The sequence below is a fragment of the Buteo buteo genome, chromosome Z (assembly GCF_964188355.1).
Source record: "Buteo buteo chromosome Z, bButBut1.hap1.1, whole genome shotgun sequence".
Lineage (NCBI taxonomy): Eukaryota > Metazoa > Chordata > Aves > Accipitriformes > Accipitridae > Buteo > Buteo buteo.
In genome coordinates, this window is record NC_134204.1 from 3,890,865 (window position 1) to 3,907,549 (window position 16,685).

Sequence of the window (16,685 nt, forward strand, 5' to 3'; positions counted from 1 at the left end):
CTTCCCGGGGTGGGGGTTGCCCTCCAGCCCCCCCCCAAGGTTTCACTAGCTCAGGGATGCCTTGTCCTCCATCCCGGCGTTGCTCCCGCCAGGCTGGTGGTCCGTAACCCTTCGGCAGCGTGTTCTCCCTCTGTCTAGGTTGCACCGTCTTCCCAAGGCCTTCGCTCGCCGGCTCCCACGCAGCGAGTGTTCGGCAGCGCTGATTAGGTGTGGGGGAGATATCTGCAAGGTCTCGGCTGGAGATTGACCCTGCGGAGGGAGGAGAAGGGAGACGGCATTCCTCTTTCCATGGGAACGTTTGCTGCAGAGCCCGATCCCCTCTGCGGCTCCCCAGCCTCCCCCAAGGGTCACTGGCTTGTCAACCAAGGTGGAGCAAGGATTTCCCTGGACAACCTCCACCAGACCGGGCTCTTTCCATCCCCAAGGGATGGAGGCAGGTGGTAGGGTGGGAGCTAACCCCTCACCCTGAGGTAGACCAGGTCCCCACAGCTGGTGGGAAGGAAATTTGGAGTCAGCGCGGCCAGAAACCAAGCAGGGAAGGACACCCGGGACGTGGCCGTGGATCCCGGGAGAGATGTAGAGGTGGGGTGGGGTGGGATCGGGAACCTGCCTGATGGTCTCAGCCTTGCGAAAGGGGCCGGAGTGGGGCTGGAGTTTTACTTACGTGTACCCTGGGCTTTCTCGGAGATTAACGGCTCGGCTGTGAACTGAGTGTCGACCTGCAGCGGGGCCACGAGCTGGGGCTCATGGAGGTGACACTGCAGGAACACATGCTCTGTGTCCTGGGAGTTTCCAAGGGGTTAGCGTAGTCAAAGTTATTCTGGCTGTTTGATGTATTCTGTGGGTGATGGGATTAATGTATTCGTCGCCTGCTGGAGGAAGTCACTCTCCTTTCCTGGGATTTCTCATGTGGAAGGGCTGCTGGAGCCATGTGAAAGAGGAAACATCTTACAGATTAAAAAAATGGCAAAAAAATCAGGTTTTCCTTTTGGGTGTGGGCTTTTTGCTTCCGAATTTCCCTTTGAAGCTGGAGCTGCTCTAGCAGGGGAAGGTGTCTGCCAGATGAACAGGGCATTTGACACCATGCTAAAAAGTCCAAACAGGATTGGGAATGGAGCAAGCTCAGCTCGCGGGGGAAGATAGCAGCCAGCCATCTGCCTCTGGCCAGGCCCCTGCTCCCTGGTTGTCTTTCTCTGAGCGTTCAGGTACGCTCTGACACACAACTCCTCGCCTGCCTCCCCCATTCCCAGATCCCTCGGGAAGACATCCCACATGCTGAGGTGACGTGGGACAGCTTCCAGGCATGAAGTAGCAGGAGGACACAGAACTGGAGACCTCCTGCCCCATAAGGACGGCTCTCCTGCTGCAGCAAACAGCCACGACCAGCAGTCCCTCCTATTTGGGATGTCCAGTTGTACCAGTCCCAAAAACAATTGCGTAGAGGAGACGGGCGCTCCCCTGGCTCATCTTCTTTAAGTGGTGTAGGTGCTGGCACTTGGCAGCGTGAAGCAATGTAGCATCACCCTTTCCCCACGTAGCTCCTGACAGGGAAAATCCAGCGTGGGCCTGGAAAGATGTTGGCTCTGGGAGGACATGGAAGAAACGTGATGGGGTGGGAGTCATTACACAAGGTTCCTGGGGGAGGGATGTGAAAGAGAAGAGGGAGCTTGTGGTGGTTACGAAAAGGAGAATAGGTAGGAACGGAGAAGAGATGGATGGAGACAAAGGAGACGATGTGGAGGGAAGCAGAGGTTAAATCACAGAGGACCTGGAAGGAGTTAAAGGTGACATGGAGATGCACTGGGGCAGTGTACAGAGGTCCAAGAGGGATAGGGGGGAGGAGGACATTGAGAGAAGGCAGGGTCATTTTGGTGTTACTGGTTGGGAACTCCCTGCTAATTCCCTACTGTCTGTGTTTTGTCCTAGGGCGCTAAATGAGAATATGGCCAATGGCATTGAGGATCTTATCGGGATCCCATTCCCGAACCACAGCAGTGAAGTCTTATGTGGTTTAAATGAGCAGCGGCATGATGGTCTCCTCTGCGATGTCATCCTCATTGTACAGGACCAGGAGTACCGGACCCATCGGTCCGTCCTTGCTGCCTGCAGCAAGTACTTCAAAAAACTCTTCACTACCGGCACTTTAACAGACCAGCCCTATGTTTACGAGATTGACTTTGTCAAGCCTGAAGCACTTTCTGCCATCCTCGAGTTTGCCTACACCTCAACCCTCACCATCACCACCTCAAATGTCAAGCACATCCTCAGCGCTGCCAAGATGCTGGAGATCCAGTGCATTATCAATGTATGCCTTGAAATCATGGAGCCCGACAGAGAGGCGGAAGAGGAAGATGACAAAGAGGACGATGATGATGACGAAGACGAAGATGAAGATGAGGAGGAAGAGGAAGAGGAGGAAGAAGTGGAAGATTTTGTCAATCAGGAGAACCTAACCGATGTCCAAGAAGTAAGCTGTCACCAAAGCCCTTCTAAGTCTGATCTTACCGAAGAAGCATATACAGAAGCACCTAAAGACTTTCCAAATCACTACCCAGCCAATAACTCCTCTGGACACTTGGGCGTGATACGAGACTTCTCCATCGAGTCCTTGCTAAGGGAGAACTTGTACCCTAAGGCGAACATCCCAGAAAGGAGGCCAGCGCTCTCTCCTTTCGCCCCTACCTTCTTCCCCCATCTATGGAACGGCGATTTTAGCTCCTTCTCCCAGCTCGAGGAGCCACAAGTAGACAATGGCCCCTTGGATCTGGTGATCAAAAAGAGGAAGATCAAGGAAGAGGAGGAGAAGGAAGACCTGCCTCCGCCTCCTTTCCCTAATGACTTCTTCAAGGACATGTTTACCAACACCCCAGCAGCTCCCTTAGGGCATATTAAGGCAGAGACTGACTATAGCGCTTATCTCAATTTCCTAAGCGCTACCCAGTTTGGAGGAGTTTTTCCTCCGTGGCCCCTGGAGGAAGAGAGGAAGATAAAGCCCAAGGCATCCCAGCAATGTCCCATCTGTAACAAAGTCATCATGGGAGCCGGCAAACTGCCCAGGCACATGAGGACCCACACGGGAGAGAAGCCGTATATGTGCAATATCTGTGAAGTCCGCTTTACCAGGTGTGCATTGGTTACCTCTGCCGTGCGTGGCTGCCTGGGGGGGTGGCTGGAGGGACCATGTCGTGACCCATGGCTGATTCCTAAGCTACACGTCTCTTTTTCTCCCCAAAAGTAGCAAAGAAAGCAGGGCATGATCTCTATCCCTTTGGAAAAAAAAAGGGAGGAAGGGAGGGTGGAGGAAGAAAACAAACCTACTGATTTTGGTGGGTTGTGGATCACATCCACAACTCACTGGATCCATCCCCTCACTGGACAAAAGCTTAAATAAGTAACGGGATATTTTCAACCCCACCATAGTTCACCACAGTTGGACCAGAGGCAGCTGGAAAACAGATGGTCAAACAGCCAAGGAGGCTTCATCTCTAATGTGCTGGGACATGCGTTGAGTTGGGAGGGCCGTTTAGCTGCGGGATGTAATTAGTTTGGGTTTGCACATTTTGGCATCTGCGTAGACCACAACCAAGTTGCACATGTTTAGACATGACAGTGTCTGGGCTTTCTGAGGCTGGAGCGGTCCTAATTATTATACGTTAGTAGCGAGGTGGGTGTCAGTGCCTTTTCCCAGGTAACAAATGATAGGATGAGAGGGAATGGGCTCAAGTTGCGCCACGGGAGGTTTAGATTGGATGTTAGGAAAAATTTCTTCACCAAAAAGGTTGTCAAGCATTGGACCAGGCTGCCCAGGGAAGTGGCGGAGTCCCCATCCCTGGAGGTATTTAAGACATGGAGACGTGGCGCTTAGGGACACGGTTCAGTGGTGGACGTGGCAGTGTTTGGTTAACCGTCGGATTCAATGATCTTAAAGGTCTTTTCCAACCTAAATGATTCTATGATTCATTGCCCCGAATGTTGGCCGCCCAAGAACCTGGCACCTCGACTCCCTCCGTGGTCAGTGGAAAGAGATCAGCACCCTCGGAGAGGTAGATGAGAAAGGGGTGAGCGAAGGTGTCATCCCTGACCACAAAGAGAACCGACGGGGCTTAGCTAAGGCAACGTAACTTTTAGGTATCTCAAGTTAGGTGAGACCAGCCCCAACATGGGCTGCTCCAAGGCAGGCATGACCGGCCAGATCCAGCCCTCGTACCAATTCCCAGCCTTTGCACCTTTCTTCACCCCAGCAGACCCCTCAACGGTAATAAATTGGAGCGGGCTACGCAAATCTAATGGTACAGCTTGCAACCTTTGTCTGAAAAGCCGGGCAAATTTAATCGGTGAGCAGAGACAAATAGATTCCTGGACCTGCTCTTGCTGGGTATAATTAATATCTAATGAGTACAATCTTTACCATAATAATAAAGCTTTCTGACAAGAGCATGGTATTTCAGCTCCTGGCTGCGTGTGAGGGAGCGAGCCCTATTAGGCTGGAGCGAGGAAACCAGAGGAAAATAATATGCACAGTAGGCAAAGGCGAGCTCCTGACAATGGCCGGACACCTGGGGTGCTCCCGCATTCAGCCTGTCTTTTCTTCTCCCGTCCCTGTGATAATATTCAAGTGGAAGTTATGCAGATGATGAGGATTTGACCTGCAAATAAATTTCCATGCTCCCCTCCATTAACGCAGCAGACACCGTATTATAACGCGGGGAGCATCAAGCCTGGGGCGGGTGTATGTGACGCGAGCCGGCTCACCCTGCGTATTTGCAGGGGAAAGGCCACCGCCTGGTGCTAATTCCTGCCTGCAGGAATTTGGATCCGGCTCCTGCCGGTGCTGCACCCCCAGGTTAGCGCTGGGTCGTCACCTCCGGACGCGCGGGCTCTGCTGGGAGGAGCGGGATGGGTTCAGCCCCGGTGCGTGCGGCTGCATCCCGGGCTGGAGGAACCACCTGGCCAGCCCCATCCTGCGGTCCCCATCGCTCTCCAGGGTGTGATGCTGCGGATGTTAATTGCTGACGAGGAAATAGCTTGGCTTGACCTGTCACTGGCACCTTCCCTGTCATGGGAATAATAGAGCTGAGCCCTCCCAGAGGGCTCCCAAAGTTCCTTTCCAAGCAAGGGCAGCATTGTTGGCTTCGTTTGGGGAAACTGAGGCACGGAGAGATGTTGGTACCGACTCACAGTCATTGCGAGGTCAGCAGGGGGGTTCAGGTGGGAATTCAGGTATCCTGACCCCTAATCCGGACAGGTTAAATCAGCATCTTGGAGATTAAAAGCTCCAGGCAGAGATGGTCTAGCGTGGCCCATTACTAATGCAGGGTTAAACCCAGCAGCTTCTACATCCCCCCATATGCTCAACAGCTTCTAAATACAAAGCACAGAGGTAGGAGGACTTTAACCCAAGAAAATAATCACAAAGAAAAGTGGGACTAGCCCAGCAGTGCAGTCTCCCATCATCATTCACGAAAATGAAGCTGTTCGTTTTGGTTACCCTGCACAGAGCTGAAGGCTGGAGAGTTTCTTCCTTCTTTAACACCCTGAGCGAAGTGGAAATTTCAAAACATCGGTTTATTTTTATAGGTATTTGGAAGTATTTTGAATAGCATGCTGCTGTTTGGTTTTGTTTGGGGTTTTTTTAGCCATCTTCAGCATTACTCTAATGTGAGAGCTCTCCTTTAGGGGAAAGTATTTAAGCAAAGTGGAGTGATTGAGATGTAGAAAGAGATTTCTGCCAGGATTTCCTGAACGCTGCCACTCGGATTACGTGTTTTGCTCTCGGGGGGAGTCTCATGCTTCCCGAAAGCATCGGACTCGCACCCACGGGAGTGAGGGGTGCCTTTGTCGGGGAGATGCAAGCCCACCCTGGGAATGAGGGTGCAGGAAAGCAGAGGTTCCCAAATGAGATTTCTAAATGAATCAGTCCTTTGCATTATTTCTGCACTCGAGGAACTGTGGAGGAACAAATTTACTGGGGAAAATAGAGAAAATTTATTTTCCTGGGTGGGGAGTCCCCCAACCTCCCCATCGGATCCCTTCCCCTTCACATCAGTGGGATCCCGCATCCCACGGCAAGGACCCCACATCCACCTGGATCTGCCACTCCCGACTCCCACGGACATCTGATCGCAGGAAGCAGGACTTCATTTAATAGCTCATTAATTTTTTCCTTAAACAAAGGCTGCTCAGCTTCTAGTCCGCTGTTTTACCCTGCTAAAATGCTGGAGAAAACTGCAAATACTTCAGCTTTTCCACCAAGACAACCCCAGAGTGCTCAAGGAGAAACTGTTCCAGCCAGAAAGGTTAACATTATTTGTTCCTATTATTTGTGTTGTGACAGCTCGCAGAGCCCTAATCGCTCTCCTAATGCAATTGCATTAAGGTTATTCACACACACAGAGCGCGGTTCTCCTTCGGAGAGCCTGCGAGCCGAGCTCCCATCTCGCAAAGCCTGTGTTTCCCATGCCGCATCCTCCCCTGGGCTCTTCACCGCAGCCGGAGCATCTCACCCGCCCAGCCTCTGAGCTTCTCCAGGTAGAGCCATAAAACCTCTCTTCCATCCCACGGAGATGCTGCCGGGGCAGGGATGATTGAGTTTCTGCCCGTCTGCTGCTGGAGATGGGTAATAGCCTGAAAAAAGCTTTGCCTGTATTTACATTATACAGTCCTGGCACGCTGCATGTTTATTAGGAAAAGCGATCCTGCTAGGTTAAACATTACATATATAGGTTTAAATTATATTATAGGTGGGGCTGGTAGCTCTGCTTTTTATTAACATTTCCCAACACTTGGCATTACGAGCCCCTGCATTCATCTGCTTACGACTTCACTGCGCATTATCCGTTTGGGATAAAATTTTCCAAGCTGCTTTGTCTGCTGCTGAGAACTGATTTCAGCCTTTTCGGGGGAAATGCCCCCTTGTTAAAATCGTGGGAGAACAGCATCTTGGAAGATCGCAGAGTGGGAAGTTGCGATCTGGCCCTGGCCTTGGCATGGAGACCGAGAGATGCGTTTTTTTCTGTCTCCCTAAAAATCTGCATGAGTTGTAAACCTCACGCGAGCTCGTTACAGCCTCCGTACGGGCAGGGAGCATCTCCACTGCCTGCGCTGCTGCTGCAGATGCAGGACCAGGCTGGGACCGGTTTCCCAAAGGCAATAAAGCGTCATCTGGTGAAGAAGTGATTCTCCTGCCAGGGATACTTCTCTGCATCCTTGATCCCGAGGGAATGGTTTGCAGGGATGCCCATCCCAGGGCTGCACTGCTCGCGGCGTGGCCGACACCGGCGCGCTGCCGGTCGTGGCACCGAAAACTATTTCAGGATGCGCACAGGCAGGGTGGCAGAAATTAGTGCAAAGGCAGCACCTTGCAAGTTTTGAGGGCTTGACCTGCCAGCAAAAATAGATTTTTGGGGTGGTTTTTGCTTTTTTTTTTTTTTTTGCATGCTCACATATTTTATGACTCCGTATATTCTACATATTCTTCGCCACATTACTAACGTCTTGGAGGGATCATACCGAAAGCATTTCAGGAACCAATATGAATTCTCCCACTTTGCTGTTTACTTACTTGAACTCTGCTGGTGCAGCCTAGGCAGTGTGCTTGGCTCAGTTCAGCTACAATCCGCTTTGCTTTTTATAATCGTATGCCTTAGCTGTGATTTTTGTAGACTGCAGAAAGAAACACTTATTTATTGAAAAAAATAGAAAAAGATTGGACTGCCAGCTTGGGAAAATGTTCTTCGTTTTAGATGCTCCCTTAAAAAAAAAAACAAACAACTGTATTTGTAAATAAGTGCCATTGGGATGGGTATTATGCTGTTCCATGGCTGTATTTAAAAACCTTCTCCAAAATGTGTGTGAGGCTGGATGTGTGCTGGCCTTGGAAGACGTGGCAGGGAAGGACAGCGGGTGCAGAGCACCCAGGCACTGCCTGCACCTCTGCCCGCACCTCTGCCTGCACCTCTGCCTGCCTCACCCTGGGCGATGCTCCCGCTTCAAACGAAAGCTCCTGAGACACCCAGTGGTCAGTGCAAGGATAAAAGGAAAGGAAAATCAGCTCCAAGAGGGACTTTATTTAAGCAGTATTGCCCCACATTGCCAGGTTCTCAAAACTCAACCGATTTCCTTACTTGCAGGCAGGAGTATAGCTGTACTTATTTAGATAGTCCCATACGTTTTTTGGTTTTATTCCGGAGGGTTTTTTCCTCCGATTTAGGCTGGCTTGAACTCTGGGATGGGCTGCAAACTCCTGATGCGGAGGGCTGGGCGTGTGCGATGTTTAGGTGCTGTCGCCCCGGGAAGGAGGAGGTGGATGCAAACGCCAGCCTGCGAGAGCATCCGTACATTGGGGGAAGCCCCAGGATGAGCTCCCCATCTTCCCATCGCCTTTCCCTCTCCTGATCCAAGGAGCAATCCCAACCGCAATCCCTGCCAGCCTGACCGAGCACCTTTTCTTTTGCAGGCAGGACAAGCTCAAAATCCACATGCGGAAGCACACGGGGGAGCGGCCGTACCTGTGCATCCACTGCAACGCCAAATTCGTGCACAACTACGACCTGAAGAACCACATGCGCATCCATACGGGCGTCCGGCCCTACCAGTGCGAGTTCTGCTACAAGAGCTTCACCCGTTCCGACCACCTCCACCGCCACATCAAACGCCAGAGCTGCCGGATCGCGCGACCCCGGCGAGGACGCAAGCCGGCGGCGTGGAGGGCGGCCGGCTTGCTCTTTGCTCCCGGTGGTCCGCCCGTGGAGAAGAGCTTCGTGATGCCGCCAACGTTGGAGGAGATGAGCGGCCACCTCGGCGGCGCGGCCATGTGCCTTCCCGGCCCCAGCCCCAAGCACTTTTTAAGCGGGGCCAAGACCTCCTTCAGCCTGCAGGAGCTGGAGAGCCAGTTTGAAGAAACCCAGATGAAGCTCTTCAGGCGAGCCCAGCTGGACATGGAGAGGAACGCGGGCATCTTCGCCTTCGCCCTGGGCCATAACGAAAACCTCGCCGCCCAACCCTTCTTCCCCCTTCCCGATCCTTGGAGCACGGGCTTCAGCGGCTTGGCGGGGCTCGGCCACGTGGCTCCCATCTCGGAGGCGAGTAACTAAACCCGCGCCCGGTCCCACCGTGGGTCCGCTCCCTTCCCAACAGGGCGACCGGCTCCCTTGGGGTCCCCGCCTGCCCTTTCGCATCGTCTGGCTCCCGAGAAGCTCTTCGTCCCCTCGCCGCCGTGGCCTACCGCGGGGCTTGGGGCACGAGGCCGACCCCGGGGCGAGCGGCTGGGTGGGCAGGGGCTGCGCCCCATGGCCACCGGCACTTTAGACTCGGCGATGCACTTGGCTTTGCGGCCACGAGGCATTTGCTGCCCGATCCAGCCGCCCACCGCTCGCGACTCCGTCTGGGAAGGCCAGGCCAGGACTGCTGCTCTCTTCAACGTTCCCGAAAATGTCACTTGCCTTAGTCCAGGGCACAGCCATCACCATGAGATGGCTTTTGTGGGGGAGATGTTCCCCATTTTCCACCCGTGGGGCCTGCTGGACACTGAGAAGCTGTCCAGACTTGGTTTTGATATGTTACATTCCTTGGCCCTTTTGGTCAAAAGGACTTTTTTTTTTTTTTTTTTTTTAATTAATTCCCATGTCTGGCAACAAAATTTATTCTACAAGGGATAAAAGGGAGGGTCAAGCAGCCACATTGGGAGGGGGAGGATCCTGGCCGTTGCCATTCTCAGCGGTATATCAGATTTGCAGGGCTGGTGAAAGCCCTGCTGTGCAGGATGAGTTGGGACCCTAAAAAATTTTTAAAAAAAAGAGATAGAAAAACACCCAAGAGCAAAGCTGGGTGGAAAAGCTTTTTTTTTACTTATTTTGGTTCTTTGGCTGTTTCAAAATTTCAGAAGGAGAACTAAAGCCTATTTGGAGTATTTTAACTTCAGTGCTTGAAAAGGTGAAGGAAAATTCTTGGAAAGATCAGAAATGTTTCGATTCTGAGCTTTTATTAAAGCTTTGCTTTGCAAAAATAAATCGTGGGAATTTTGAAATGAAAAAGTCGTTTCGAACCAAAGAGTCAGAATTCACTGCCGCTGACCATTCTGAAATTCTGGGGGTTTGTCCTTAATTCCCCCTAATTCTTATATATATTTTGATGACAAAAATTTACCAAACACTTGAATGTCCCCAAATCTGCAGTGTTGATGGGAAAAAATTGGGTGTGCAAATATCCCCACTGCTTGTCTCAAGAGGTCTTTGTGGAAAAGAAATCCACTAAAGATATCTTGCAGATGAGATTGTCTGCTTGCAAGCAAGCAAGCAGAAATATTATTTCTTCACCATTTGTTGGTTCAAAAGACGAGGCGGTAACATATGATGGGGTTCTCCAAGCCGAAGGTCACCCACGGTGGCCAATAGGTCTGGGGTCCTCCCCAGCATCCCTGCAGATCCTGGCTTGGCCACCCCTATCTAATATTTCTTTTGAGGCCAAAAAAGTGGCAGGTTGGCTGGAATCGCCCTGTCAGCCTCCTTCAGCCCCTAAAAACATGAGCTACTCTCAAGGATAAAGGCTTTTGATGGCCATCTGCCTCCAAAAGTTCCTTTTAGACGTGGTGGGACCCCAGTTTCACCATCGACTGAGATGGCTTGCAGTGGGTGCCCTGGGAAGCTGGTTTTACATGAAACTAGCACTTGAAAATGTAAATGTTACAAAATAGGGCTTTTTCTTTCTCTTTTTACTGTTACCTTTCAACGTCAGCAGAATCAAAGGGAATGAGAGGACAGCGGCTTCATTCATTTCTTGGTTTGCCCATCGATGGTGCCGCTTTGAAGCGGTGGCTGGATGAGGGTCTCCCCACCGGAGCATGGCGGGGACACAAGGGGTCCAGGATCCACAGCCCCCATGAGGGCACGGAGGACTTCTGCTCTGAGACCATCCGTAGCAGAACGATCCCAAGGAACTGCCCAACGCTTCCTTCCTCCTCCAAAAAGAAATCCACAAAGACTCCACGTGCAACAAGTCAATGGAGGAAAAAAAAAAAAGAAAAAAAAAAAAAGAAAACTTCTTAGAACTGCATCAAACTTTTTTTTTTTAATCCGTATCAACTTCTTACACGAGCGACGTTTTGCAGATGACTGGTTACTTCAGGTGTTTTTTTGTCTACGATTTGGAGTCATTGTAAAGTATCCAAAGATGCTGAGTACTGTATAATCTACAAGGACTTGAAGCAAGGTGGTTTTTCTGTCTCAATTTGTTTGTTGGGTTGGTTGGGGGTTTTTTTCCTATTTGTCTAGGGGGGAAAAACCTTTGCAATTTTTCTATTTATAACTATTTTTATGTGATTGTTTTATGTACAAAACAATGGAAAAAATCAAAAAAGGAGAGAGAAACACACACACACAAACAAATTTGCCTTAGTTACTCACGGGACAATCACCCTTAACTTTCATTGACGCTAGAAAGTGGATGGAAAAAAAGAGACTAGATCCTTTTATGTATTTATTAAACTATATTAACTGATGCTCTTAAATTATTAGCAGGACTTGGTTCTCTTGCCTGTGGCTATGCTGAGAAGGCTAAGCCGCTGCAGATGCTGAGCTGCCTCCCTCCTCGGGCCGGCACAGCCGTCCCCGTGGCCTCAGGTCTACGGATGTTTGCCGGACACACAAATTCGGTGCTTTCCAAAAGCACCTTTTGGAAAGCCAAAACAATCATGCATTAATTAAGCATCTAGCTGGTACGGGCTCCAACCCGAGGGGACCATTGGTGTTGCGATGCTGATGACGATTAACGAGTTAAGGCTGATTTTCCCGCGTTGCACTGGGTTGGGTTGGACAGAGCCGGGTGCTGGCGGTGATCACATTTTGGGGTGGGGAGGGAGGACTGGAGAAAAACCCTATTTCTTCCCATTTTGATGTTGTTCGGTGACTCCAGGCCACAGGTATCCAACACGGGAGCCCAGCTAAGCGTGGAGGTGCCTTCCCGGGGGTCTGATCCCCTTCTCCAGCCGGGATGGGTGTGATGAGCACCGAGCCTCGGGCTGGAAGGACGCGGGGCTCTCTCCCAGCTCACAGAGTGGTGGCTTCTTGTTCGTCTTCTCACCACGGCTCCTAGGGCTTGGCTGCAGCAGGTACCGCTGAGCACTGGGCTGCATCACAAGAAGCGTGACCAGCAGGTCGAGGGAGGGGATTCTCCCCCTCTGCTCTGCTCTGGTGAGACCCCACCTGCAGTACTGCGTCCAGCTCTGGGGTCCTCAGCATCAGAAGGACACGGGCCTGTTGGAGCGAGTCCAGAGGAGGGACACAAAGGTGATCAGAGGGCTGGAGCACTTCTCCTATGAGGACAGGCTGAGAGAGTTGGAGTTGTTCAGCCTGGAGAAGAGAAGGCTCTGGGGACACCTTATAGCAGCCTGCCAGTACTTAAAGGGGGCTTAGAAGAAAGATAGGGACAGACTTTTTGATATGGCCTGTAGTGAGAGAACAAGGGGTAATGGTTTTAAACTAAAAGAGGGGAGATTCAGACCAGATAGAAGAAAGAAACATTTTACAATGAGGGTGGTGAGTCACTGGAAGAGGTTTCCCAGAGAGGTGGTGGATGCCCCATCCCTGGGAACATTCCAGGTCAGGTTGGACGGGGCTCTGAGCAACCTGATCTAGTGGAAGATGTCCCTGCTCATGGCAGGGGCTTGGACTAGATGACCCTTAAGGGTCCTTTCCAACCCAAACCATTCCATGATTCTATGAACACAGCTGACACAAATGTGAGCCCTGTAATTCATGCTGCCACTATGGAGTTGCAGAATTTCCTTGTTATTTGTGAAAGAGATGCAAAGCCCTGGAAAACAGGTGCCAGGTATGAACGGTGGGACTCGTCCCACATCGTTCAGCCATTTGGAAGTGAAGTAACAGACACCCTGTGCACATTGAGACACGTACATGTTGACACGTTAATTTGGGGTGTCCTAACCTGCAACGTGATTTCCAGCCTTCCTCTGAAGCCATCCTGGCTCTGGAGGGAGGCAGGTACTACTGGAGGGTGATTCATCCCACCTACGCTGGACCTCCCAAGGGTGGGATGAATCACCTTCGACGGCACCTGTCTATCTACCAGCGTGGTTCGGAAAAACTAGCTCGGACTAAACTGCTTTCCTTTCCCATAGCTGCAGTGAGATAAGGTTAACCACGGGGAGGGATGTTCCCGTCACCGCAGCTCCCTCCTCTCTGCTCAGCTGATGGGGCAGTCCCTGGCAAAACCTTTCCCGGGAGGATGGGATGCTGGCACAGCCCAGGGACCATTCCCAGCTTGGTCAGCTTAACCTCTTCCCAGTCTGTTTTTACTGGGAATGCGATGGGAAACGAGGTCCAGTCCATCCTCCCAAGCCTGGGGACCAGGGACTTGGGCTCGTTGGTCATATGCTCCACTGCAATCCCAGCAAAACATCCCAAACCCTCACAGCCACCAGTTATTTTCCTTCCCTCACACTCCCAAGGAGTGCTCAGGTGCTCGGGCAGGGGTCTGGACCTGTGGGCACAGTCCAAAAATGTGGCTGGAGAAGATGGAACTATCAATCCCCCTCCCAGGGCTGGCCGTTGGTCGTTGAGCATCTCATCTATGCTCAGAGCCTGCAGGACCATGGCAGGGTCAGCGCATAAACAGCGTGTTTCTGAGCACAAAAAAATATGGAATTAAAATTAAGTGAATTCCTTTTTAGCTATTTAAATACGTTTTCAATTTTTTTTTAAATCTTGTGGCTTTTAACCCCATTTTATGCTCATATTCTGGTTTGCTTATCATGCCAAAAAAAAAAAAAAAAAAAAGATTTGCAAGGGGAGGGTGAAAAATCTGAAAATTGCTCGGAGGAGCTGTGCGCTAATCAGACACATGGGAATCACAGAAAGAAACCAGCTTCAGTAAATGCTTGTTAGCAGCAACATATGGCTACACTCTTGCTCCTGAACAGCTGCTGTTATCTGCTAGATCATCCAGACCACAGTGGGGAAAACGGTGCCGGGATGCTGCTGCGTGCACAGCATTTGTTTGCACCAGGTGCTGCTGCAAAAGGAGCATCTCCTGCGGATGAGCGGCATGGAGCTGGACGGGCAACTCCTTGCCCTTGGCTCGATACCCTTTGGTGAGCAGTGCAAGAGCCTCTTCCTCCAGGAGACATGAAATACCAAAAAAATAACCAAAAAAAAAAAAAGAAAGTCCCTGCACTTTGGGAAGCAAGAGGCTTTTCCATTTGGCACTTACCTGCAGAAAGGATAGGTTAATAATTTCTTAAAATACCCCCTAAAATGCTTTTGACCCGAATGTGTGGTCCTCAGCAGGTCTCCCAGTGACACCAGTGGGGCTGCAAACGCTGCCCCATCTCTGCTCTGCTCCTGCCCTGCCTGCAGCCCCGAGGGACCTGCTGTGCCCCCCATCCCAGGCATTTTCACACCCATTTTGGAGGGGATTAGTGCTTTATTTACAGTCTCGGTGCCCTGAAGCTGGAAGATTGTGTGGTTGCAGAGGAAAGTTTTAAGAGAGTAAATGAAGCAAGACCCCAACCATCTCATTTTAAGAAAACGTGTTTTGCAGCAGGTCACTCATGGTGGGGGTTTTAGGGTCTGCCGTCGCCTTTTGGCACCTCTGAGAGCCTGCACCAAATTGGTCCGCACGTGACTTTCTTTCCGAGCCAAAAAAAAAAGGGGAAGAAATGAGAAAAAGCCCTTCTTGTAGAAGATACACCTGCTGTCCCCGTGTAGCCCAAGCAAACGCAGCCCCATCCCACCTCCCAGCCCCACTCCAGGATCCCCGCCACCCCGACAGCAGAAAATACCTGTGGCTTGGAAATGCCTTTTTTTTTTTTCCCCTTGATTTCCTGTGTTGAACCGATGTTTTACATGACTTGCACTAATTGCTGTAGGGCAGGATACTGTTAGGTTTCTTTGTTTCGGTCTCTTGTTTGGTTGCGACTCCTCTTGGCTAAGAAAATGGCAGTCCTATACACGTACCTGCTGCACATTTTACACCTCTGGAGAAAATAAACTATTACCTGAAGCAGTGAGTGGCTCGTGTATCCTTAACGCTGCTGTGGGGCTGGGGGCTGGAGAAGTTACGGCATTAAATGATGGTGAGCTGGGTGATGGACCACCTCGTGATGGCCCTCCAGGGTGACGGTTCATGTAGCATCTTAGCATCACCGTGAGGTTGTTTGGGCTGAGGAGCAACCCCTGGCGATGTCCGATACCCCAGCATGAAATCTGTCTGCAGGAAAAAAAAACCCAAAACCCACCCTAAGCACAATTTGGGGTTTTTCTCTTCATTTCTGCTCATTTGCTTTCTGCAGCTCCCTGGCATGCTCAAACTCGCACTGCCCTCGTGTGGTGGCCTGGTGACAGCTCTGCCACCAGAACGATGCTGGGGGACACTGGGGGTCCGGTATCCACATCTGAAGGTGTTTTGGGGGTCTCGGTTACACCAGGACAGGCACGATCCTCCGTCACCTCCCGTTGTGCCCAGCCGCATCTACCTGCCAAGCAGAGGAAATACAAAGCTCAACCACGCCAAGGTGAAGTTTAACGGTTGGACTTGATGATCTTAAGGGTCTTTTCCAACAGAAATGATTCTATGATTCTGAGTCTTCTGCACCCCAATTAACCACAACCAAATAATTAGGCCAGTGAGGCCAGGAACATCCCACCCACAACCATCGGCGACTTCATGGGGACCCTAATTTTGAGAAGGTTATCCCCTGCAGCCCAAGGGTGAGCCAGGACTGGACCCTCTGATGCCCAACACGGCCCCAGCTGATATTTCCCTCTTCGCCTCGTGGTACCACTAATAATATTGCCCCGTTCAGGTGAGCAGAGGGCCAAATATAAATCTTATGCAATTGTATAAAGCTCATTTCCTTAGGAATTGAGGCTAAAATCATAAATGCAAATACCAAGGAAGAAGCCAAACAGCAGTGCCAAGCTACAACCCCCTTTTATAATTGGAAGTTTTATTTTCTTTCTTTCTTCCTGCAGAGATGACACCAGCTGAGATGTCACAAATGTGATCGGGCTTCCTAATAGTTCATGCAGCACCTCGAGCCTCAGGGGTCATCTTGAATTCAGGCAGCCAATTTGCAGGCAAGTGATGCAAAGTGCTGGCTTGCTCAGACTAGGCAGGGGCTGAGGTTTTAAGGACAGACACTGGCTGTCAGCTAAACCCCTCCTCTGCTCTCGGGTAACCTCTGGCAAATCCTTATACCGATAGCTGTAAACCTGCCTGCCTTTAAGGCGTAGCTGTTTAACTCAGTTTCCATAGTAAACAGGACAGTGTTTCCTCGGTGGGACCAACTTCTGCAACGTTAGCTGGAGTTTTGAATCATTTGGGAAATATTTAAGGCTTCGCCCTTGAGTTCTCAGAACCTGGGTTCTCATTTAAGCAGCTTTTAGGAGATGTTCCTGGCCCTCACTGTTGCCGGGAGGTTTTGATGATAATCACTGAAAAATCAGTTGGAAATACAAAGTTCTTCCCAGGTGCTTTGCAGCCCACCAGTGTTCACAACCTTTCTGAGATGTGGTCCTTGGATCTGAAGCAAAGGTGAGCAGTGATTTGCTCTGAGCCTTTCTGCAGGGATGAAGGAGCCGGGCTGTGACGCAGCGAAGTCTGAAGACAAGAGCTGGATGAGGAAAGTGAAGAGTGAGTGGAGGGTCTGCAGGAGATGGAGGAGGATGTCC

General features: G+C 50.9%; 1 protein-coding gene across 1 annotated transcript in view; it reads left to right on the top strand.

The window, feature by feature from the left end:
• Positions 1-9,092, top strand: part of ZBTB7C (zinc finger and BTB domain containing 7C) — a 43,029-nt gene extending 33,937 nt beyond the window's left edge. Inside the window, exons 2-3 of the mRNA XM_075020467.1 lie at positions 1,927-3,123; positions 8,456-9,092. Coding sequence (XP_074876568.1) covers positions 1,943-3,123; positions 8,456-9,092 — 1,818 coding nt within the window. The 5' untranslated portion in view covers positions 1,927-1,942. The remainder of the gene's footprint in view (positions 1-1,926; positions 3,124-8,455) is intronic.
• The last annotated feature ends 7,593 nt before the right edge of the window (positions 9,093-16,685 follow it).